At 43.0% G+C, this 23,331-nt stretch overlaps 1 protein-coding gene across 14 annotated transcripts in view; it reads left to right on the top strand.

Moving 5' to 3' along the window:
- CACNA1C (calcium voltage-gated channel subunit alpha1 C) overlaps positions 1-23,331 on the top strand; it is a 720,546-nt gene that overhangs the window by 467,166 nt on the left and 230,049 nt on the right. For all 14 annotated transcript variants that reach the window (XM_088025853.1, XM_088025852.1, XM_028121052.1 and 11 more), the window contains exon 5: positions 2,606-2,745. In XM_088025853.1, coding sequence (XP_087881979.1) covers positions 2,606-2,745 — 140 coding nt within the window. The remainder of the gene's footprint in view (positions 1-2,605; positions 2,746-23,331) is intronic.

The following is a 23,331-nucleotide window of genomic DNA, read 5'->3' as shown; positions in this document are numbered from 1 at the left end:
CCAAAATTCCGGGTTCCCATTCCCACGTGGTTCTTTGAATCCTGTGCCCCTCTCCCTCGCCATCCCCCTGAAACCTTTCCACTGTGCCTTGTGTTCCCCACAAGCCACTGCCGATTCAGGGGTCAGCAGACATTTTCTGTAAAGGGCCAGATATGCATTTTCAGCTCACAAGCTGTGTGCTTTGTCCCGACTAGTCACCTCTTCCGAGAAAACAGCAATGGACAGCAGCAGTATGTGAATGAGGGGTATAGCTGAGCTCCAGCAAAACTCCATGTACAGAGCGAGTGGCCCAAGGGCTGCCCTAAACCCTCAGCTTTGTCTCTGGCCACTCACTTAACCTCCTGGCTCCCCCAAGGGTCCTGCTCCATCACAGTCTCTCAGGAGATGGCCACTCTCTCCCAAATGCCTTGTTCTGCAGCCAGGAGGTCAGGAGAGGGGCCCTGCCTTTCTCTTATTTCCGCTTTCAGACTGCTGGCCCTCCCCCCTTCCTAGCCACCTCTGGTTCTGATGTGTGTGATCAAACCCTTCCACCCCTGCTTCTCCCTATGGAGTCCCCTTCTAGGCCTCTGGGGACTCCTCATTCCTTGAAGACAGGAGCTCTTGGCTCACTCCCAACTCTCTCCAACCTCACTATTCCTGTTGTCACCTCCAGTAGCGTCTTGGTTCCTTGATATCTAAATCCGCCCAACCCCCCGCCCAGGGATCCTGACTCCATCTGTCTTAGATGCCCACTCTTATGGTGATAGCCAATATGCCTGCCGTAACTAATAACTGCACCCTCCCCCATAATCTCAAACCAAACACCCTGCTCTGGAAACACTACCAGCCCTCTTTCCAGCTTACTCCTCTAGCACTTTGACCCTGACAATCCATTCATCCTGTCCCATTCTCTCTGTTCCTCTGCCCATTGTGTCCAGTCCTCCTTTTAACCAGCTTAGATGCCCAGCCCCATCACAGTCTCTCACTTGCGTGTACAGTCAACTGCCTTCTTCCTCTCTTCACTTACCTTGCTCATTTGGAAAAACACCAACCCTAATCAAATCCAACTAGATGGAAATCCATCTGGTACCTGAAGCTGTGCCACTAAAAGGGGTAGAGAAACCTGCAAAGCTGAGCTGATGGGTTTCACTTGACACTTGTGACCACCAACTTCAAATAGGTCCTTGATGATACCTGGCAACCCTATTCTATGTGCTACTCCATTCACTCCTCCACTTTCTTTGGTGAGTCTTTTATACCTTAGCCTCCCCCTTTAAACTTCCAATACCTGCTCCCCATTTACATTTTCAGCCGATGACCTTGCTACCTGTTTCCCTGAGAAAACACATGTAACCACGGGGAACATCTGTACCCCTATGATGTACCTTCCCACTTGAACCATGATAAACCACCCTTCCCCTATCTAGGGCCAATACCCCTCAGGGTGCAAGATATCCCTTTTGCCTCCTGCAGGATAGCAATCCTTCCAGTAATTGTTCTCTCTCTTCTGCATGGTCAGATTGTCTGTCTCTGTTGCATGACTCCTGTCACATATAAAAATGCCGCTGGATCTCCCATTTAAAAACAAACACGACTCTCTTGACTCCACACCCTCTTCTGGCAGCCATCTTTTTTCTTCTACTACCTTTTACAGCAAAATTCCTCGGAAGTGTTGTCTATACTGTAGCCACCAGCCACCAGCCATGCGGCCACTCAGTACAGAATATGTGGCTAATCAGAGGTGAAACACACTGTCCATGTAACATATAGAGCAGATTTCGAAGATTTAGCACAAAAGGAGTAACAAACATCTCATGAAAAATTCTTTGTATTTATTACAGTTGAAATGATAATATTCTCGTTATGTTGTAGTAAATAAAATACATTATCACAGTTAATTTCGCCCGTTTTTACTTTTTTAACGTGGCTGCTAGAAAGTTTAAATTACATATATGCCTCGTGTTTGTGGTTTGCATCATATTTCTTTTAGAGCTATCTCAGACTTTTCTTCCTATCCTCTCTTGAGCCCGTATCCATTAGGCATTTGTCCCCATCACTTCTCCAAAACATGTTTTCAACGTCTCAGGAGTCTGCATGTTGCTAAAGCCAGTAGTTAGTTTCCCATCCTTGTATCTGCAGCACAAAGCCGATGTCTATGGGATCTTCTATTTGTGCCCAGGCAAAATCAAAGGGGAATCATTTGGAGTATGGAGGTGTGTGGGGACGAGAGAGGGTGTGGTTGTGGTTCCTGGCCACGTGAGGGCAGGAACCAGGAAACCATGGAGTGGAGAGAGGGCACTGCAAAGGGACAGAGACACTCCAGCAAACTTTAGCAACTTTACACTTCTGTCCAGGCCACCCAGCTTACACAAAACCAGTTGTGTTCGTGCACGGCTTTATGACTGCAAAGGGCCCGCCCATCACCTCTCAGACCTCTCTGGGCAGTGGTGATGCCCTTGGCTGAGCAATACCCACACTGAGGGGATGTCATCTTAGGTCACGGTCCCTCCCACGCACACACCTTGCTCTGGTTCCTGGGCTAGGGATGCCTGCAAACTCTGCTCTCCCAAGCTTCCTTCAGAGAATTCAGGGTCTGACAGCTCCATCTCCCCTTCCTCTCTTCTAGGCTTTTTAGTGCAATTTTAGAACAAGCAACCAAAGCCGACGGGGCAAATGCTCTGGGAGGGAAAGGAGCTGGATTTGACGTGAAGGCACTGAGGGCATTCCGTGTGCTGCGTCCCTTGCGCCTGGTGTCTGGAGTCCCAAGTAAGTAAAGCCATTCTTCTGGTTCATAGTGGTATCTTGTCACCCACCCCCTGCTGTCCTGTGCTGAGTTGCCAGGAGCACTTTGCCAGGAAATTGATTCCATATAAACGGAGGTGTTTTTTCTTAAAAGAAATCCTTTGCTTTAAAGAACCTAACTCTGATGTGAGTCCATGAGAACACACTGTGGCCGCAGCTCCTGTAAACCCCTGGAAAGAATCCACAGCAGCTAAACAGCCAAATGAAGACAGGCTACCCCAAGAAAGAAATCCCTTGGCCATCTGAGCCCCACCCCCACTCCCTCCCCAGGCCCTGGGCTGGGGATTTAAATACATTTGCAGCAGAGGAGCCTGGTGAGCAGAAAAGGCTAATCCCTGAGGCTCAGGCTCAAAGTATTTTAGCCAATGAGATTATCTCTACTTTCTGTATTTTTCCAGAGAACAATCAGAAAAGCATCAGTGGATGTTCAAAAAGTTCTATTTGCCATTTCTCTCAACCCTCTCCTTCTTTCATGTCAAATGGGACATTTCCGGCTTCAGAAGTCCTATTTATGGACAGGCTGCCTGCCTTTGTGAGAATTGGTTTTGCCCAAGGGTGGAGGGTGTTCAGCTCTCTGAATCAGGCCAGAGGGCGTTGGAGAGATATTGTCTATCCAGATATCAGTCCGGTGGACAGCCTGTCTTCTACCTCTTCCTCCAGAAGCCTGCCCCACTATGGATGAACCCCAGGCACTGAAAACAGCAGCTTCGGGCATCCAGCGTCACCCCCAACAAAGCACAACCCCAGTTGCTCTTGGGGATTAAGTCAACTTTCAGAGAGCTCTTCATTCCACTGCTCCTTGATCAATTGGTGCAATCTGGGCATAATTCTGGACTTGCGTGCTGAGATTTTTCCCTCTCAAGTCAGCTCCATCAGATCTGGCCCATAACTCAAGGTAGAGGTCCCTATGACTGGGCTGAAACCAGACAAGCTTGGAGATGGGAGCAGGGGACAGGAAAACAAAGAGGTCCTCTGAACACCGAGCCTTTACCATAGAAACGTGAAGAACCTTGTATTAACCTGTTCTATTCTTTCCGTACGTGCACAGATTAGTGAAAATATTCTCCCAGAGAAACCTAACTAACCAGCAGCAGCGCAGGACTAGGGACTTCCTAACCAACTTTCTCTCCTATCATACAATACAACTTCTTGTAAAGGATTAGCTAGTATAAAACTCTTGACTGTCTTAGACTTTTACAAATATATCCCATCTCTTCAATTACATTATAAGCCCCCAGAAGCCCAGAACTGTGCCTTGTATTGTCCATTCCTGCACCATGCCTACAATGGTCTCTGTACAAGTTAGGGGAATTTACTAGATAAATGAAGGCAAGAGTTGGAATGCCTTCTCTGCAGTGGGGCCCCCTGGGCAAAGTTTGTGGTCTGTCTTAAACTCAAAAGTGAACATGGAGCTAAGCCACACAAACACTTTTGGAACAGATTCTTTCTACTTGGCCTTAACCATTTAGGGCATCTAGGACTGGAAACAGTATACAGTCGACTCTTAAACAATGTGGGGATTAGGTGTGCTGACCCCCACCTTGCGCAGTTGAAAATTAACATATAACTTTTGATTCCTCCAAAACTTCACTACTAATAACCTACTGCTGACCAGAAGTCTTACCAATAACATAAACAGTTAACACATATTTTATAGGTGTTATACTATATTCTTAAAATGAAGTAAGCTAGAGAAAAGAAAATGTTATTAAGAAAATCATACAGGGGGGTGCCTGGGTGGCTCATTTGGTGAAGCGTCTGTCTTCAGCTCAGGTCATGATCCCAGGGTCCTGGGATCAAGCCCTGCATTGGGCTTCTTGTTCAGCGGGGAGCCTGTTTCTCCCTCTCCCTCTGCCCCCCCATCTCATGCTCTCTCTCTCTCAAATAAATAAATAAAATCTTTTTTAAAGAAAGAAAGAGGGCGCCTGGGTGGCTCAGTTGGTTAAGCGACTGCTTTCAGCTCGGGTCATGATCCTGGAGTCCCGGGATTGAGTCCTACATCGGGCTCCCTGCTCAGCGGGGAATCTGCTTCTCCCTCTGAACCTCTTCCCTCTCGTGCTCTCTATCTCTCATTCTTTCTCTCTCAAATAAATAAATAAAATCTTTAAAAAAGAGAGAAAGAAAGAAAGAAGGAAGGAAAGAAAGAAAAAGAAAGAAAGAAAGAAAGAAAGAAAGAAAGAAAGAAAGAAAGAAAGAAAGAAAGAAAGACAGACAAAGGAAGGAAGGAAGGAAGGAAGGAAGGAAGGAAGGAAGGAAGGAAGGAAGGAAGGAAGGAAGAAAGAAAGGAAGGAAGGAAGGAAGGAAGGAAGGAAGGAAGGAAGGGAGAGAGAGAGAGAGAGAGAGAGAGAGAGAGAGAGAGAGAGAGAGAGAGAAAGAAAGAAAGAAAGAAAGAAAGAAAGAAAGAAAGAAAGAAAGAAAGAAAGAAAGAAAGAAAGAAAGAAAGAAAGAAAGAAAGAAAGAAAATCATACAGGGGTACTTGGGCAGCTCAGTCAGTTAAGCATCTGCCTTTAGCTCAGGTCATGATCCCAGGGTCCTGGGATGGAACCCCGAGTCAGGCTCCCTGCTCAGTGGGGAGCCTATTCCTCCCTCTCCATCTGCCCCTCCCCACCCTGCTCCTGTACTCTCTCATGCGTGCTGTCTCTCGAATAAATAAATAAATTCTTTAAAAAAAGAAAGAAAATCATATGGTGGGAAAAAATACATTTACAGTACTGTTCTGTATTTATCCAAAAAAAGTCTGCCTGTAAGTGGACCTACACCTTTCAACTCATATTGTTCAAGGTTCAACTGAATATGATGGCCAAGATCCAATTTCCCTTTTGTGAAGCCTAAATTCTTTGGGTTTTCTTGGTCAGTCAGCCATAACTCAGTAGACTAAAATCGAGGAATGAGAAGGAAGGTGAGAATAACTTTGAACATGACTTTAAGGAGCTTAATATGATGGTGCAGCCAATGTGTCAGTGATAGGAACTATGAACTATTCCAAACTTCCAACCAAACTACAGTGGGCATAATGACTCTTACCCTCTTATGTACATGCTTATTAGGAGCCCACACTTTCAGAGCATTGTTCTGGGTATGAGGACATACCATAAAAAATAAATACTTGAGGAATCTGACAATCTAATAAGAGTGTATCAGTCAGCTTTTGCTGTAGGAACAAACAATCCCAAATTCTCAGTGACTTAAAATCAGAAACATTTATACCTGGTCATGTTACATGATGATGTCGGCCAGCTGCCACTTTTCTGGGCTTAGCTAGAGCCCAGGTTGAAGAAGCATCCAGTAGGCTATGTTGTTGTCATGGCAGAGGGCAGATGCTCAAAAAGGGGGCAAAGAGCTAAGCCACACAAGCATATTTCAGGCTTTTGCTCAAAATGGCTTATATCATGGCTACTCACTTTCCAGAGGCCAAAGCAAGTCACATTGCTATCTTTGTCCCAAGGATAATGGGACACAGAATTATACTGTACCTACAGAGAAGCAAGGGTGAATAATTGTGAACAAACAGTACTGTCTAAAACAAAGAGATTGAGGAGTTTATTAGTAGAAATAGTTACAGTAATTACTCTAGTACAGAAATTCTTAATTAGAGGTGCATATGGTTGAGAGTCACTCATGCTTCAGTGCATTAAAAAGGAGAATCAGATTACATACAGTAGCTAGGGTTCCACTGTAAAAACTTCCTAAAGAAGGTGTCCCATCTCCACATGCATTTAATTTATGGTAGAACTGTAGAGTGGGGTCAGGAAGAGGTAACATACCTTGGAATTCTCTCATCAAGAAGATGGTACAGTACCTCAAGGATAAGGCCCTAATAGTACCTGCCATGCAGTCCAAGAAGATAGCTTTGTCATTAAAGATGATCACACTGAGATGGTTTTGCAGTTGTGGGCAGTCTTGCAGGTGGCTTCATGCTTACGCATAGGGCTAACAACTGTGTCTTGTGTTCCATGGGTCGCCAACAGAGTAGCTCTTTTTGGAGCTTAAAGGAAGGGCTAATCCAGCCCATCACCCTTTCTCCTGGGAAGTGTCTGTGTGACTTTTAAATAGTAAAGTATGTAGATCGTGGTGAACAAGTACCCTGGGCTAGTTTGGTTGATATCATCCAGGAAGATGTCAGCAATATCTCCTACCACTATAAACCTAGACAAATTCCATTTCATAGAACTTTTAGGTGTCTTCTTTCATATTTCAGCAGAACTCCTCGAAAGAGTTGCCTCTATCTGTTGTCTTCAATTCTTGTCTTCTTGTTCTTTCTTAAAATCCACACCAGTCAGGCTCTCTCCCCCATTACTGCAGTAAAACATCTCTTGTCAAGACCACCAGTGATTTCCCCATTACCGAATCCAGTGGTTAGTTCCCTGGTGCCGTTGTATTTGATCTAGCTGCAGCATTGGATGCAGCTGATCATCCCTTGTCTTTGAATCACTGTCATCACTTGGCTATCAGGACACGGTTCTTTCTTAATTTGTTTGCTTTTCCTTATCAGAATCACTTGCTGATCTCCCCTCACGTTCTCATCCTCTTAACATTGGAGAGCTGCAGTCTAGATCCTTAGACCTCTTCTATATCTCAGGGATACTCTGTTCCTGAGTATCTGGCATTAGATATCCTGAGCCTTCTGGCATTAAATCTTGCTTAAATGTCTTCTAATAACTACAAACTGTATGTTACCAGCCCAGACCTCTGTTCTAAACTCCAGACTTGTATACCTACCTGCCTATTCCATTCCTTTAATTTGATGTCTCAGCATCTCGAACTTACCACATCCATAACAGAACTTCCAATCTTCCCAAAGTCAAAGTCTTTCCTGTCTTGGTCAATGTCAACCTCATCCTTCCAGTTACGCAGGCCAAAAATCTTGGACTTACCACTTTCTCTCACCCTTTGTAGGCAGTCCTCCAGGAAATCCTATCAGCCATACCTTCAAGAAACTCCCTGTTTCTTACCACCTCCAACACCTCTCACCTGGATCATTACAGTAGCTTCCTAACTGGATTCTCTGTTTCCACACTTGCCCTTTGCCACAGCTTAGTCTCAGCACCATAGCCAACATGGTCCTTTTGAAATACAAATCCTTGTAAAATACACACCACAGCTGTGGTCAAAGCCCCCCAAGTCTCCCCTCCCTCACTGATGAGAGCCAGAGTCCCACAGGGCCCTACACAGTCTCCCTTGTCTCCCCTCTGAAATCATCTCCCTCCACCCTTCCCTTCTGTCTGTCCCTCCTTGCCAGCCTCCGTGACCTCCTTGCCATGCTTCCAACATTCCAAACCCAGCAAGACTTCACGCTTGCTGCTTCTTGTGTCCACAACGCCCTTTCCCCAGCTCTCTGCTGGGCTGGCCTGCTCACCAGACCAGTCTCCACAGAAATGTCATCTTACCCACTCTCCCCAACCATGTCAGCCCTGCTCATATCTCCTGTGCCCCCTCCCTGCTTTATTTTTCCCATTTTACTCATCACCATCTGTCACACTGTATATGTACTTGTTTATTTACTTACTTTACCCTTGTCTCATGAGAATATAACCTCCGTGAGGACAATTTTTGTTCATTTTGTTCACTGTTATATCCTCAGCATCTACAATGCCAGATAAATCTCTGTAGACTGAATGACTGCCTCTACTCAGCCGCCTCATGGCTGAGGGGCAGCGCTACCTGCAGCCGTTACTAAGAACTACCCAGCTCACTCAAATTCTAATGCTAAACCACCTTCCAGTTATAAATGCCTCTTTAGCATTTCCAGAGGGTATTTATTTCTTCTTATTTGATCTTCGTGACAGTTGTGTGATATTTGGATATACACATATGTTATTTCTTATAATAAATAGGTTAGTTGGATGGTTTGTGGGTATGTAACTCTAAACCCAAAAAGTTGCTCTTATTTTTTAAACATCCATATGTGTATTAAATGCCATTGAAATCTTTTTTTTTTTTTAGAGAGGGAGAGAAAGAGAGGAAGGGGGAGGGGCCAAGGGAGAGAGAGAATCTTAAGCAGGTTCCACACCCAGCATGAAGTCCGACATGGGGCTCTATCTCACAACCCTGAGATCATGACCTGAGCTGAAACCAAGAGTCGGATATTTTAACCAACTGAGCCACCCAGGTGCCCCATCATTGAAATCTTAAGATCACAGATTATGGAATGAGAGAGCTGATTGTAAGGGTGCAAGCCATATATTAATTTGACAAAACCTACTGGGTGCACCCCTGATAGAAGATTCTGGTAGCTGTTACAGTAGATGCAGAAATGAGTCATGCTGGGGTGCCTGCGTGGCTCAGTCAGTTAAGCGTCTGCCTTCGGCTCAGGTCATGATCCCAGGGTCCCGGGATCAAGCCCCGCATCGGGCTCCCTGCTCCGCGGGAAGCCTGCTTCTCCCTCTCCCTCTTCCTGCCTGTCTGCCTACTTGTGATCTCTCTCTTTTTGTCAAATAAATAAATAAAATATTAAAAAAAAGAAAGAAACGAGTCAGATGCTAAGTGTGTTCTCAAAGAGACTGAAAAGTAGAAGAAAAGATCCTGTTCAAAGAAATGATGGTATAGAACAAAAATTGGAGAGTGCTCTCCCCCTGCCTCAGAAAAAAAGCTTCAGAAAAATGTGAGGAGTTCTGTGACAAGGATGCTTTGGAGATGCCACACTTTTGGGAATGGGGATAAAGAATCAGGAAGGTTTCTTGAAGGAGGTGGCATTTGGAATAGATCCTAAAAGGTAAATAAGGGGAGGCATTCTAGAAAATTATGAAGAGAAAGGAGAATGACTGTGGCCCTGGGGTTGTACACAATAAGTTTTCAGAGGTGATTTCACTCTGGATGTACAAATTAATTGACTCCTTCTATGCTATTCTGTGTAATTGAAAGTTTTGTCCATTTTGCTTCATTAATTAAGGATCTCAGTTCCCACTGCTTGTGAGGCATATGCATACTGTACCAAAGGATAGACCATATGGAATAAATGTTGCACAGTGAACATGAACTGTGTTCAAACATTATGAATAACATGGAGGGTTGTGATTAAATATTCGCAATGTATACAACAGGAGTGCATTTGTTTGTGGGGCAATAAGCAAAGGGTCATTTCCTCCTTTCCATGCAATCCCATATGCCCTCCTGGAGAAGAACTTTCAGGAGTGGATTGAATAAAGGGATCAGACAGATGGAGGTGACAAAGTGTTTTTTGGATTTGTGAGGTCTTTGACAGAAACTCCTAGCAGCCAACTTGATTTGACAATGAAGGGGATTGAGCAGTCACCTCCATGCAAAACCAGAGCCAGCCTTAGAAAATAGCATCCATTCACCGTGAACATTTATTGAGCACTTTCTGTAAGCCAAGCACTAAATGAGGCCCTGGAGACACAGAGATAAATAGAATACTATCCCCATCTGTTAAGATACTTGAATGCTATAGAGACTTTTCATGGGACATGCTTTCCCTGTGATAGGAGTATTTATAAGATTCTCAGTTAAAAGTGTCATTTCTGGAATCACACAGAACAGAAAACAGCTATTAAACAAGGGTTTGCTTCCTAATTGAGAAGTGAGAAGGAGCAGTAAGGACCATGTGTGGAGAGGAGTCAAACCCTTTCTTCCTATTTTTTCTTGCTGAGATTAGAACTGTTTCCTGAAAACAAATCAACACCAGTCAGCCAACAAATACCTGTTGATTGGATACCAGATAGAAAGTGCCAGGAGAGACAAGACATAGTGGTTTTGAGCAAGAGTTCTTGAATCAGACTGCCTGGCTTCTGCACCGACTTACTCTGTGACCTTAAATAAGTTACTAAGCCTTTCTGTGCTTTAGCTTCCTCATCAGTGAAATGGAAATAACAGTAGAACCTATTTCATATGGTGTTAGAAAAACTAAACGAGTTAATGCACGCAAAGCACTTAAACAGTGCCTTGCTTCTAGCAAGTGCTCAGTTAAATGGTAGCGGTTACATTACATTGTATCCCATCACATGATATTATACAAGGCATGTAAAATGGAAGAACACGACAAAATCACTATCAAGACAAAACAGATATACTTTATTTCTTTAAGATTTTGTTTATTGATTTTTGAGATACAGAGAGAGCACAAGCAGGGACAGGCAGAGTGGGAGGGAGAAAGAATCTAAAGCAGACTTTGCACTGAGCACGGAGCTCAATCCCACGACCCTGAGATGGTGACCTGAGCCAAAACCAAGGGTCAGACGCTTAAGCAACTGAGCCACCCAGGTGCTCCAAAAGAAATATACTTTAAATGGTAAAGAACATTTAAGAGTTAAATAGCAACATGAGACCAAAAACTACCAGAGAGGCATTATGTATGCTAGTGAAGTAGATTCAAGGGGTGAGTTTCCCAGGGACTGTGGCAGCCCAGGAAAGCTTTATGAGGAGACAGTATTTGAAATGAGCCTTAAGTTTTTGGTAGAAGACATAGGGATAGAGATGAAAGGACATTCGGGGTGAAAACCTCGTTCGTTTGGGTCACCAGCCCAGGCCAGCATGTAGGTCTCCGTGTGGACCGGTCCTCCACTGAGGACATAGTGAGAACCGGGTGAGGCAGTTCGGCATGGAGCAAACCACAGTGGGTCCTGGATGCCAGGCCAGTAAGGCAGTTTTCTAAATAGACTGTTCTTTCCTCTCCGCTGGAAACATCCAAAAGACTGCATTGCAGAGAGACAGCAAAATGCCTCGGGAATCTCCTCAAAGAGTATGAGAATGGATGGCAGATCTTAGACTCCAGGGAGGTTCAGTAAGCCACCCTGCACACAGCTAGCTGGTGGCAAAGCTGGGGTCAGAACCATACCAAAGCAGCCTACCCTCTCCCACCCTGCCCAGCCTCCTTTCCGGAGGCCAGGTCCAGGGCATCCTGTTCTCTGAGCACTCTGCCAGAGACCTTACACTACAGAACACCTACCACACTGCCTTTATTGCTATTGAGAGAATGCATTCTTGACTTCCTGCTGCAAAAGTTACAAACTCACCTGAGCGCCCAAATACCCAGGTGAACCATACTCATCCCGTAATGCAGTTTTTCCCTCAGAATGGCTTCTCCCCTCCTGGGGATTAGTAACTGTGAAATTGGCCACACTGATTAGCAAACGCTGCCAGTTAATCAGACCCATTGGGGGCATATTAGAGCTGCTAAAAACAACTCTTCTGAGTGTTTTTACACTTTGATGGTTCAAAAGCAGTTATGCCATCCTGCCTGAAATTTGCTCTTCGGTAAGGTGGGCCACAGTGGATTTGCAGTCACCGTTACTGCTCCCAGGACAGTGTTCCCAGGGGGGTGCCTGCCCTGCAAGGGAGGAGGAGTGCTCAGGTACCAGAGATGGTCCAGCAAAAGCTCCCTCACTGAATTTAAGGACACCTCACTGTTCCAGATTTGATGAGGGAAAGCCTGCCTAGAGTTGATATTTGCAAATCAAGTCACTCAGCCCCTGAAATTTACAGCTTTTGAAACCTACGACCCAGAGAAGACCCATGAGTCAGAGCAGAGGCTTGAGTGCACATTGTCCTCTCCCCGCCCCCTGCTGTTTCTTCTGCCTGTGTCATCACCTTCCCGGACCTCCCTTTCTTCTGGTTCATGTAACAATTCCATAAAGTACCAGCATGTTGCAGGTGAGGTGGCAGGGCTTAAGCCTGAAGTGGACAGAAGACTCATTCCAGCCCTGCCTTCACGCCCACCTCGCTCAGGTACCTTGGGCAGGTCGGTTAGCTCCGGATCTCTGTTCTCCCTGTAACTTGAAGGGCCTGACCTGCCTGGCCTCTGCGTCTCGTCCCCTTCCACACGCTCTTCCTCTCTACACCAGCTGACGGCCCTTGCCAGTAGCAGGCCTCTTGCCTCTCCACCCTCTACTTCCTCTTCCCTTTCATTTCCTTGGACTTGGCGCCTCTTCTTCCCCTCACTTTCTAATTTGCTTTCTCTGCCTTTTCATCCCTTTTGTCCTAAAGGAATCTTATATGTCATGGGACCTAAAACCGAAATGAGGGACCTTAAACCACTTACGAGGCTACTTGATACAAGGTCGGGGGCAGGGGCCTAAGTCCATCCCTCTCTCTATTTCTCCCTAGGAGGGACCAGAAGCTGCCCATCCCATGCAGAAATCCTGTCTGCAGCATCTTCTAGGTCCCTCGTCTGCTACTTTCTTTTACTAAAACAGGAAGCCTTGTTCCGTGCATTCCTCTCATGGTGCCATTCCTGAAGAACGTCTGAGTGGGAAGGGACATTAGATATCTGATCCAACCAAGTTTCCACTTTACAGGTGAGAACACTGCAGCGAGACATCTTAAATGGCCTTCTCGAAGTCACACGGTTCCCTGGTGGCAGGCAGACGGGACTCAATTCCTACACCCCCTGTAAGAAGACTGATAGGAGTCCCATGATGGGACCCTCCAGTTTCCTATAGCGTTTGGAGCTCACAGAGCTCTCTCGCACACATTAGTTCATAGCCACCCCAAGAGGGAGGCCTGAGGGACTGTCAGCGCTCCCTCCCACTTGCCCGCTCTGCTTGTGTTCACTAAGGCAGGGCAGACCCTCTGGAGGACAGCTCTAAACAGTGCGGCGTCCTAATATTCCAAACAGGTTGGCTGGCCTGCTTTGCTGTGAGGAGTCTGAAGTCAGCTCCCTGGTGTTGGCATTCCTTGTCTACCAGAAACAGAACAGAATTCAGAATAGGGTCCCACCCCGGTCCCCCAAAACCTGTCATGTTCAAGGCAGCCGGGAGTTGATGCCCATCCCTCTCCCATGTCACACAGCATGATTCTACTATTGCACCCCCTCCTCTGATTTGGGAGCTCTTGACCCCTCCCTTCCAGATGCCCCAGAATAGGAGGTCAGGGGCACAGTTACAACCCCAGCTCTGCTATGAACCTCTCTGTTCGCTGCTTCACATTGCCTCGGTTTCTTTATCTACAAAGTGAGATTAGTGATGAGTATTCCATGGACAGGAATGAGGTTTTACCTCTCAAGCCCCAGGAGCATCTAGCAACAGACTCCTTTAAATCCACCTCTTGAAGAGAGAGGTTATGGATTGTGATGAGCCACGGCATCACGTAGTAAGGAAAGGAAGATGACCCAAATGCAGCAAAACAAGTTAATTTAAACAATGAGCATATTTCAAAAGTTCCAGGCCCTGTTGTCATGGAGTTTTACTGAGAGGTTATTGGATATCAGTAACAGTACCTGACTAAACTGGGAAAATCTCTATTATTTGGTGTTCTACATACAGCAGCTTAAAAAATAATAATGACAAAGAATGCATCCAATCACACAATAACTTCTCATATTTACTAAAGGAAAGCACAGACATTCCCCCGTGATGAAAATGTCCCTTTTTGATTTAAGAACAAAATGTAGATGGTGATAAATGTTAGGGTTACCACCAACTAAAAGCAATATTCAGCATCAGTGCAAGGCTTTCAGACTGCAAGAGCTTTATTGGCTGATTAATCAGCCCCGTGGTCCAGGAAGGCAGGGACATTATCCCTAATTTATAGATAGGCAAATATAGTCCCAAGTGCTTCTCCCAGAGTAATGAACAGAGATGGGTTCAGACTATTTCCCAAGTCAGGAATACTCCCTGTAGGACTCAGGTCACTGTGGTTTAGAGGAGGGCACATTTTCTCATCAGGATGCTCCATGTGGCTTTCAAGATTGAGGACAATTGATAGTTAGGGTGCTGGTCTATTTACATTTTGATGGTTGGTGAGAACCTCTTTGGTTACAGGGGCTAATGAGAAATGGTATCATTGCCACCTAGGGACTTGTGAAAAAGTGGAAGGCACTCTGGGTCTGCAGGTGAAGAAACCAGGATCTAAGTCTGGCCAGCGAAGTGACCTTATTGTTTAACCTCTGACCTTCAGTTTCCTCATCTGGGAAGTGAAAGGGTTAAACTGTATTAACCCTAAAATTCTTCTGAGCCATATCATCACATGCTTCAATGGCAGAGAACAGCAATACCCTGAGAATTTTTTTTTTACTCACCAATTCTAGATGCAGCCATTGACAGGGCATGACCTTTGGCAAATCCCTTTACTCTTTAGCTCCCAAGACATTAGCAATCAGGCCAGAGGTGGGAGAACATGTCATATAGTAAGTCAACAATATGTACTTATTTATTTATAAAGATTTTATTTATTTATCTGACAGACAGAGAGAGAGAGCACAAGCAGGCAGAGCGGCAGGCAGAGGGAGAGGGAGAAGCAGGCTCTTCGCTGAGCAGGGAGCCTAACGTGGGGCTTGATCCCAGGACCCTGGGATCATGACCTGAGCTGAAGGCAGATGCTTAACCGACTGAGCCACCCAGGGTGTCCCAGTCAATAATATTTATTAAGCATTGATCATGTGCCCAGGACTGTGGCAGGTGGCAGCTCACAGAAGGAGAAAGAGCTTCCTAAACTCAGCAAGCTCTATGATTGAGTCTCTTTTGTGCCTGGCCCTTTCCTGGAGATCCCTAAACATGAAATAATAGCCAGCAGCAAGGTGACTGTAACCTAATTTAAAATAATGATAATAATAAAGGCCACTTAGGCTTACAAGTGACCCATGCGTTATAAGTGCTGGAAGGAAAAATGAGGGGTTAGAAAATGAAGATACAGTGGGGTCAGTGTCCCATGAAATGATCAATACACAGAGCATGAGCCCCAGGTACCTGTTATTCTTGGTTTGTTTCCTCCTGCTGATCCATGACAATTAGTAGGTGAGGACATAGACAGTGGAGTCCAACTACCTGGGTTCAGATTCCCAGAGCCGCCACTTACTAGCTATATGCCTCAGTTTCCTGATCTATAAAATGGAGGTTAAAACTGCATTTACTCCACAGAGTTGTCGTGAGAATTAAATAAATAAATGCTCATAAAGGGTTTAAAATTGTGCTCAACACATAAGAAGCATTCAGCAAATATTAGCTATTAGTATTCCTGTGTGTCCAACTCTCTACCTACCTCAGGCTCCAAGTTGGACTGGTTAGAAAAGGGGAAATACTGCAATTGATTTTTAAAAATTAACTTTAATGAAGTATAATTTATATTCAATAAAATTCATACATTTGAATTATGTATCACAAATGTAATAACTTAACAATAGTATAATTTCATTTACCCAAACCCCCGTCCTGTGTGATTGTTATATGTCTTTTTTACTTATATATGTATTTAAACCCCATCCTACAGTGTTAATATATTTTTTGCTTTAAACAGTCAGTTTTCCTTTTAAGTAAATTATGAAAAAACATAAGCATAGTCTTTTATATTTACCCCCTCATTTGTCATTTCTAGTGCTCTCCATTCCTTTCTGTAGATCCAAGTTTTCTTCTGGTATCATTTCCCCCCACCCTAGGATTTATATGACACAGATCTGCTGCTGCAGACTTCTCTCTGCTTGTGTCTTTATTCCATCCTGTTTTTGAGGAATATTTTAGCTGGATATACAATTCCTGTTTGACACATTTTGTTTCTCAGAACTATAAAGATGCTGTTCCATTTTCTCTGGCCTCCACTGTCTCTGATGAAAGGTATTGATATTTTTATCATGGTTCCCCTGTACATGTTTCTTTTTTTTCTTGAATGCTTTCTAGATTTTCTGTCTTTGGCTTTTAGCAGTTAACTACAATGTCCCTTGTTGTTTTCATTATATTTTTCCTACTTGGAGTTCTCTGCGCTTTTCAGATTCATTCATAAGTTGAAGGCTTTCATCAAATTTGGGGAATTTGAGGCCATTATTTCTTCAAATATCTATGTATTTTTTTGCTCCAAGCTCATGCTTCCCTTTCTGAGACCACAATTATACTATGTTAAGTGATTTTATATTATCTCATTGGTCCCTGAGGCTTTGTTCAGTTTTCTTCAGGTTGTTTTTTTTTCCTTCCTTTCTTTTTTTTTTTTTTTTTGGTCTGTTTCATAGATCAAATAAATTCTGTTGATTATTCTTCCAGTTCACTCACTTTTTCCTCTGCTGACTTCATCTTCATTAAATGTATTCAATAAATTTTTCATTTCAGTTACTCTTTATAGGATCTCCATTTGATTTCTTTTTATGTTTTCAATTTATCTGTGAAATTCCCTATCTGTTTCTCTTTAAGACCATATAACTCTTTAATTCTTCTAATATATTTTTCTTTAATTCTTTAAACATTTGTAAGCTGTTTTAAAATCCTTGTCTGAGGGCGCCTGGGTGGCTCAGTTGGTTAAAATCCTTGTCTGCTAAGTCTGACATCTGAGCAATCTCATTTTAAGCTCCCTGTTGAAAGATTTTTCTTGATTATGTATCACATTTTCCTATTTATTATAGCTAGTGATTTTCTTCTGAATACTGGAATTGTGAATAATATGTTATAGAGAACTGGATTCTATCATCTTACTAAGAGTGTTGATTGTTCAGCAGGCAGTTCAATTACTGACTGACCACCATGAACTTTTGTAGGCTTGGCTTTTCGCTTGTTGGTGCAAACTGATTAAAAGCCAAAGCCCTTCAACCTCTAAACTCCATTTTCCTTTCAGATCTTGTCAAAGCTTCCTTACAGGCTTTGTCAAGAGTTGGTCTTACTGGGGCCTCTGGATGGTCCAGTCAGTTAAGTGTCTACATTCAGCTCAGGTCATGATCCTGGAGTCCTGAGATCAAGCCCCATGTTGGGCTCTCTGCTCACTGGGGAGCCTGCCTCTCCCTCTCTCCCCTTCTTGTGCTCTCTCTCACTATCTTTCTCTCTCTCTCTCTCAAGTAAATAAATAAAATTTTTTTCTTAAAAAAAGAGTTAGTCTTACTGTAGGGTAGGTTACTTATTCCAGGTGTACCTTTCTGGTGTCTCAGTTAGATTCCCAGGGTATTAATGAGATATTAACTAGACCTCTCCACTATGACAGGCCCAGAATGCCATCCTACAGACACTGCTCTTTCCTCAGCACTGCTTCACCTATAGTATTTCTTTTCTGCTTTTAACCCTGTAACAGCTGCTATCTGATAGCCCTCAGTGGTTTCACTGTGCACAGGCATGACCTAGCCCTAAGCCATGGACACACAGGGAACCCCTACACAAACTTCTAGGGCTTCTTATCTACCCAGCTGCCTCTTCTCTGATGTCACACCACAGCCACTACAGCTGCCCAAATTCTGATCTGATCTCTGCCTTCTCAGATTAGTGGGCCTGCAGTGGTCTGTCTGCTTGGACTATAGCTCTTGGTGCTATAGTGAGAAAATTGTTCCCAGTCACAGAATTGTGGTGTTTACCTCATGAGTTTCAGTTCTCTCAGGGATTACAGCCCTGTGCTGCTTTATGTCCACTTTCTGAAAATAATTTCCTCATATTATTTGCCCATTTTTTTAATGTTTATAGTATAAGGGCTATTATGCTATAATATTATTTGCCCATTTTTTTTTTAATGTTTATGGTATAAGGGCTATTATGCTATTAGTTTCTCCAAAATGGCTAGGGATGGAAGTGTACTTGATTTTTAAATCTCAAAATTGATGACTACTCTGTTAGCAGATGTAAAGTAGTCCCCAAACATATAAATTATATATGGAATTATTTCTTATGTAATATATAATTCTGTGTTATATTATAAAAGTTACATATTAATTCATTTGTCACACATTTATTGAGGACTTACTATACATAAGGCACTGTGATAGTTGGAAGAAGGAAAAGTACTAGAATCTTTCTTAAGATATTTAGAAAATAACCCAGCAAATTTTAGATCCAGAGTGGGCTTTCTCATCTAATATCCTCTCTTAAAGATGTTGAAACCTAGATCCAATAAGGTGACATAACTGCCAAGGTCACACAGCTATTAGAAGCAGAAGAGAAAATAGTCTGGCAATCTTTTCCAGTAAATCTGAAATCTCTTTAAACAAAACAAAACACTAAGCATAATGCTTGGAGATTTTCCCCTATATAGAAGATTTGATCAGAGCCAAAGCCTCCACTGAGTCACTAGTGATTTGAGCCAGAAAGGGAAATAAATAAGTCTGGAATCCTAAGAACATTTTGTTTGAGTTTCATAGAAAGATTGACTTTAGTGTACGGAGTCACCATAAGTTGGCATCAATAAAAAAGCTTGTCTCTTTGTTAAACTCCACCTCAAGAACAGCTAGGGAAGAGAAAGCTGTGAGTTGCCTGGGTATAATGGTGTTTGTTGGAAAAGAGAGAGATAAAATCAGGACTATCTTAGTAACTCATCCAACCTGATAACCTGATAACTGTAAGCATGTCCCATTTGCCACCTGAATCATGGAGATATTTTTCAATTTTCCTAAAATCTGCACCTTTTACACTTTTCTGAAAGAAGGAGTAAGAGTGAGGAGTGACGGTAACCAAACCATCACTGTCTCCTGTTTAATCTTATTACCAGGTATTTCACTCTATATTTAGCCAGTCCACAGAAACTTCACTCCAATAAGCTCTATCCAGGGTCTGGCACTAAGAGAATTTGACTAGCAGAGATTTTCCTACCCTTTTTAATATGTCCCTGTATTCAGAGTCCCAGTTACCTGGATCTGGTAATAGGGAAAATTATAATGAAGGGACTTCCCTAGGTAGTCTTCCTTAAAAAGTACAGATCACTTTTGCATTCTGAAATGGCACATGAGGTAATTTGGATCAACTGTCCTACTGAGGACAACTAGAAAGGCTGAACAAAATAATCTAAATCTCTTTTCTGAAACTTGAAAAAAAATGCCTGACAAAAACAAATATCAATCTTCTCTGGAGAAAGAACATCATCAAAGTTCTCAAATTATTTTGAAAAACAATTTTACAATAATAAGGTCTAACCCACAATACAAAATTACTAGGCACACAAAGAGACAAGATAGGAATGAAAATGAGTAGAAACTGTGGACAATAGCAATAGGCCCAAAGGGGATCCAGATATTGGAATTATCAGATATAGACTTGAAAATAATTTTATTTTATTCAAAAAGATCAAAGACAAGATTGATAATTTTCTAGAAAACCAGAAGATATGGAAAAGAACCAAATATAAAAAGATATGGAGAATACAATAGCAAATATGAAACATGCAATGAATGGATTTAGAAAAGATTTAGCACAGCTAAAAACAGAATGATTGAACTATTGAGAGATCAGGGGAAAATATTGAGAATGAATCACAGAGAATCAAAAGAATGGGAAATACAGAAAAGAATGTAAAAGATTAGAGAATAAATGCTGAATTTCATGAAATTTTTTTTCTACATCTATTGATAGACTTGTGATTCTTTTTTTGTAAAAATAGTACTTTTTAACATGCCACTAAAGTATAATATAGTGTTTATCTAGATGAGGAGGGGGTACTACCAGGTGGGGGCATGAGCGGGGCTTCTATAGAGCTGGTGATACTCTATTTCTTGACCTGAGTGAGAGTTATATGGCTTTATTTTGTGATAAACTATACTCTGTAACCTCTTTCTTTTTTGCACTTTTCTGAGAGTATGTATGCTGTATTTCACAATTTTTTTTCAAAAAGGTTTAAAGCAAAAGAAAAAGTGCAGGCCCAGGCCTCTACGTCATTGGCAAGTGCCAAAAGAAGTCTGCTTCCTATTCTGCCTGTAGCAGAAAGATAGAGTTTGTCACCAGTAGGGAGGCAGCATATACAGTGGTGGCAAATCATGATCCCAATGACTTCCAGTGGATTAGAGTTGTCATGAGAGAGATACCGTTGAGAAAGATGAGAAGGCCCCATCTGGGACAGGAGGAAGAGGCCATGATGGAAAACAACATCTGGCACAGCGCAGGGTCAGAAAGTAGTACAGCATACCTGCCATTCTTGCCTGGGTAGTAGCTAACAGTTAAGGTTTTAAAGTAAACTTTGCTTAGTGTTTAATTCCAGCTCCAGGTGTGTCATGTTGGACAAGTTATCTGTCTTGCCTAACCCTCAGTTCATTTATCTTTATCAAGATCGTTGGAGAAATGAAATGATATATGTAAAGCACTTAGCACAATGCCCAGCAAAGGCTGAGTCCTCAAGAAATGGTAACTGATATTATCATTATTGTTCACTTTGGAACATCTTGTCTCCATTTTGCCTTATTTGTTTTCCTCCAATATCAGGAAATTTTAAATACCTTTTTTTCTCTGAAGTTCTCTTTCCAACCCATATTGCTAATACAAAAAATTAATTCAACATGAAGGTTGATATTTTAATTACTCTTATAGTTTTTAATTTATTAGGCAACACAGTATTTGCCATCCCTTTCCTAGGGCAACAGTCCTCCTTTGGTGTTCATCAAACCACTTGTGAGATGCATAAATTTATTAATATGGAAAGGTTAAATTAAAAAGAAATGGAACCCTCTAATGAATAAAGACATTTTAATAAGAACATGTAAAAAAATAATAAAACTTGAGACTGTAGGAAAGCTATCCAGGCAAGAGTTCTTCCTCCTTTAATAGGAAGACTCTTTTCCAATAAGAAAATACATCAGGCACCCTTGAACCTCAGTGTGATAAACTTCCTCCTTAACCCAAGAGAGAACTGCCTGCCTTCCCTTTCTAGACCTATTTTCTTTTGAAAGCCATTAAGCCCGTGAACCATTAAAAGTGTTCATTTCTCCATTGGCTGAATGAAGGCACAAAACATAATCTGTGAGATTTATCACACCTCTGATTTCTAGCCAGGCCAAACTGGTTCATGTGAATCAGAAGTAAGCTTTAGACCAATAGTCACAATCTGATGTTGTTGATGATGGTGGTGGTGGTGGTGATGGTGGTGATGATAGTCACAACCAGAAATGCCAATAGGAGCATTCATTTTTAAATGTCAGTCAGGTATGTCTTTAGAAGATGACGACCAACTCTGATTGGCTAGTGAATTAGAGTCAGAGGACCCTCCTCAGGAGGGGACTTCTTGACTCACAAAACTCAGAAGCTTTCCAAATAGGTTAGTTCCTCCTAAGAGAATGGTGATGGTGACACCTTGCCAACTACCCACGTTGTTCCATTTGCCCCACCACATCTACTCTCCACCCTTCTCTACTCTGCTGTCAGGCCTGGGAGAGCTGACCAGATGGAGTACAGCAAAAGGCTGCCTTGCTCTCTGGCTTTCAGTTAGATCCAACCAATAGGGAGCAGAGCAAGAGCTCAGTAGGATGGAGGAGGGTGAGGTGAGAGTTGTTATGTCCCTAGATCCTTCCCTTCAGGCCACTGGGTTGGCATCATCACATCTCTTTCTCAAGATGGCCCTCCCCACCACTGCTCTCCTTCCCAATCTTGGTAACCACCTGTTTCTTGCTAGAACCTACTCTTACGATATTTGTAACCTGGTTTCATTTTTTTCTGCAAATAAATTTTGGGTACTCCCAAATGCAGATCATGTAAAAGGGAGTTCAGATCTACCCTCTGTGATAGAACCACTGCAGGTTTCTGAACAGGGCAGTTTTAGGATGAGTAGTGGGCCAGTGCTGCAGAATAGGTTGGAGTGGAAGGGAACTGGAGACAGGGAGCCCAGTGAATCAATCCAGGCAGGAGATGGCAAGGACAGCAGTGGCTGCAGTGGGAAGAGGTATGCTATGGGATGAAGAACTGTCTGCAGTTGGTGAAGAAGTAAGCCAGGGTTGAGCCTTGTGGGGACTGGCTTTAGGGAGAAGGCTATGAGTTCAGGTTTAGGTTTCTTGAGTGTGAGGAGATGCAAGGTAGGACAACCCAGCAGAAATATCTAGTAGGTTTATAGAGCAGTATGACTTGAACTTAAAATAGAGGGCAAAGAAAGTATAATTGGAAATTTGGGCTCATCTAATGGTGGTGACTACTGAGCCTTTAGGAGGGAGTGAATGAATTTCCTGAGAAAAACAGAGTTAGACACAGCCACACAAGGGGAGGAAGACTAACTGAATAAAAGAGCAGAAGGAAGCCTCACCCACTGACAGAGCTCACATGTACATTCCTCTCCCACCATTCATTATGCTCCCACCGTTCTTTGGGCATAATTCTTAGGAACGTTGTCACCCACTTCTGCAATTAGCTGTTTCCATGTCTGCCTCTCCATCTAGCTTACAGCTCTCCATGGGCAGCAACTGCATTTTTTTTGTGTTTGTAATATTCTCCAGATTAAAAGAGATCCAGAAGGGAAGGAGGAGAAGGAAAGCAAAGAACTAACTGCAGAAGTGGAAGAACTACAGGTGTACATCTGTCACAGAGACAAGGGGGGAGAGAGTTTCAAAAAGAAGGGAATAATCAGTGGCATCAAACAGGCCAAGGAAAATAATGGCCATGGCAAAGACATGGGTTGGCCAGTTGGTGACCATAAGTAACCTTTAAAGATGCAAGCTTAGTAAGAGTGGTAATGACACAGTCCCTGCTGTCAGGAGGGAAAATTGATGCCAAGCCATTCCTTCCTGTAATGTTGCAGGATTGAGTCACAATCATCAGAGTCCTTTCAATACCTCTGTTAGATAGCTGTTATTGTTACTGGAAGGAGACACCAGCATACATCACTTCTGCTCCCTGGCAGCACAGTGTAGGTGTATGTCTAGAAAAGAAAGAAAAAGAAAAATCGTGGTAAAGAATCCTATAGGACCCTGATATCAATTAGTGTGTGGTATTTTCTATATACAATGCTGACTTCATGCA

This window comes from Eumetopias jubatus, unplaced genomic scaffold (genome assembly GCF_037043125.1).
Source record: "Eumetopias jubatus isolate StellerSeaLion01/CBP00866 unplaced genomic scaffold, mEumJub1_p1.0 scaffold_8, whole genome shotgun sequence".
Taxonomy (NCBI): Eukaryota; Metazoa; Chordata; class Mammalia; order Carnivora; family Otariidae; genus Eumetopias; species Eumetopias jubatus.
Note: the sequence above shows the minus strand (reverse complement) of the source record. Positions and strands in the feature narration are given on the sequence as shown.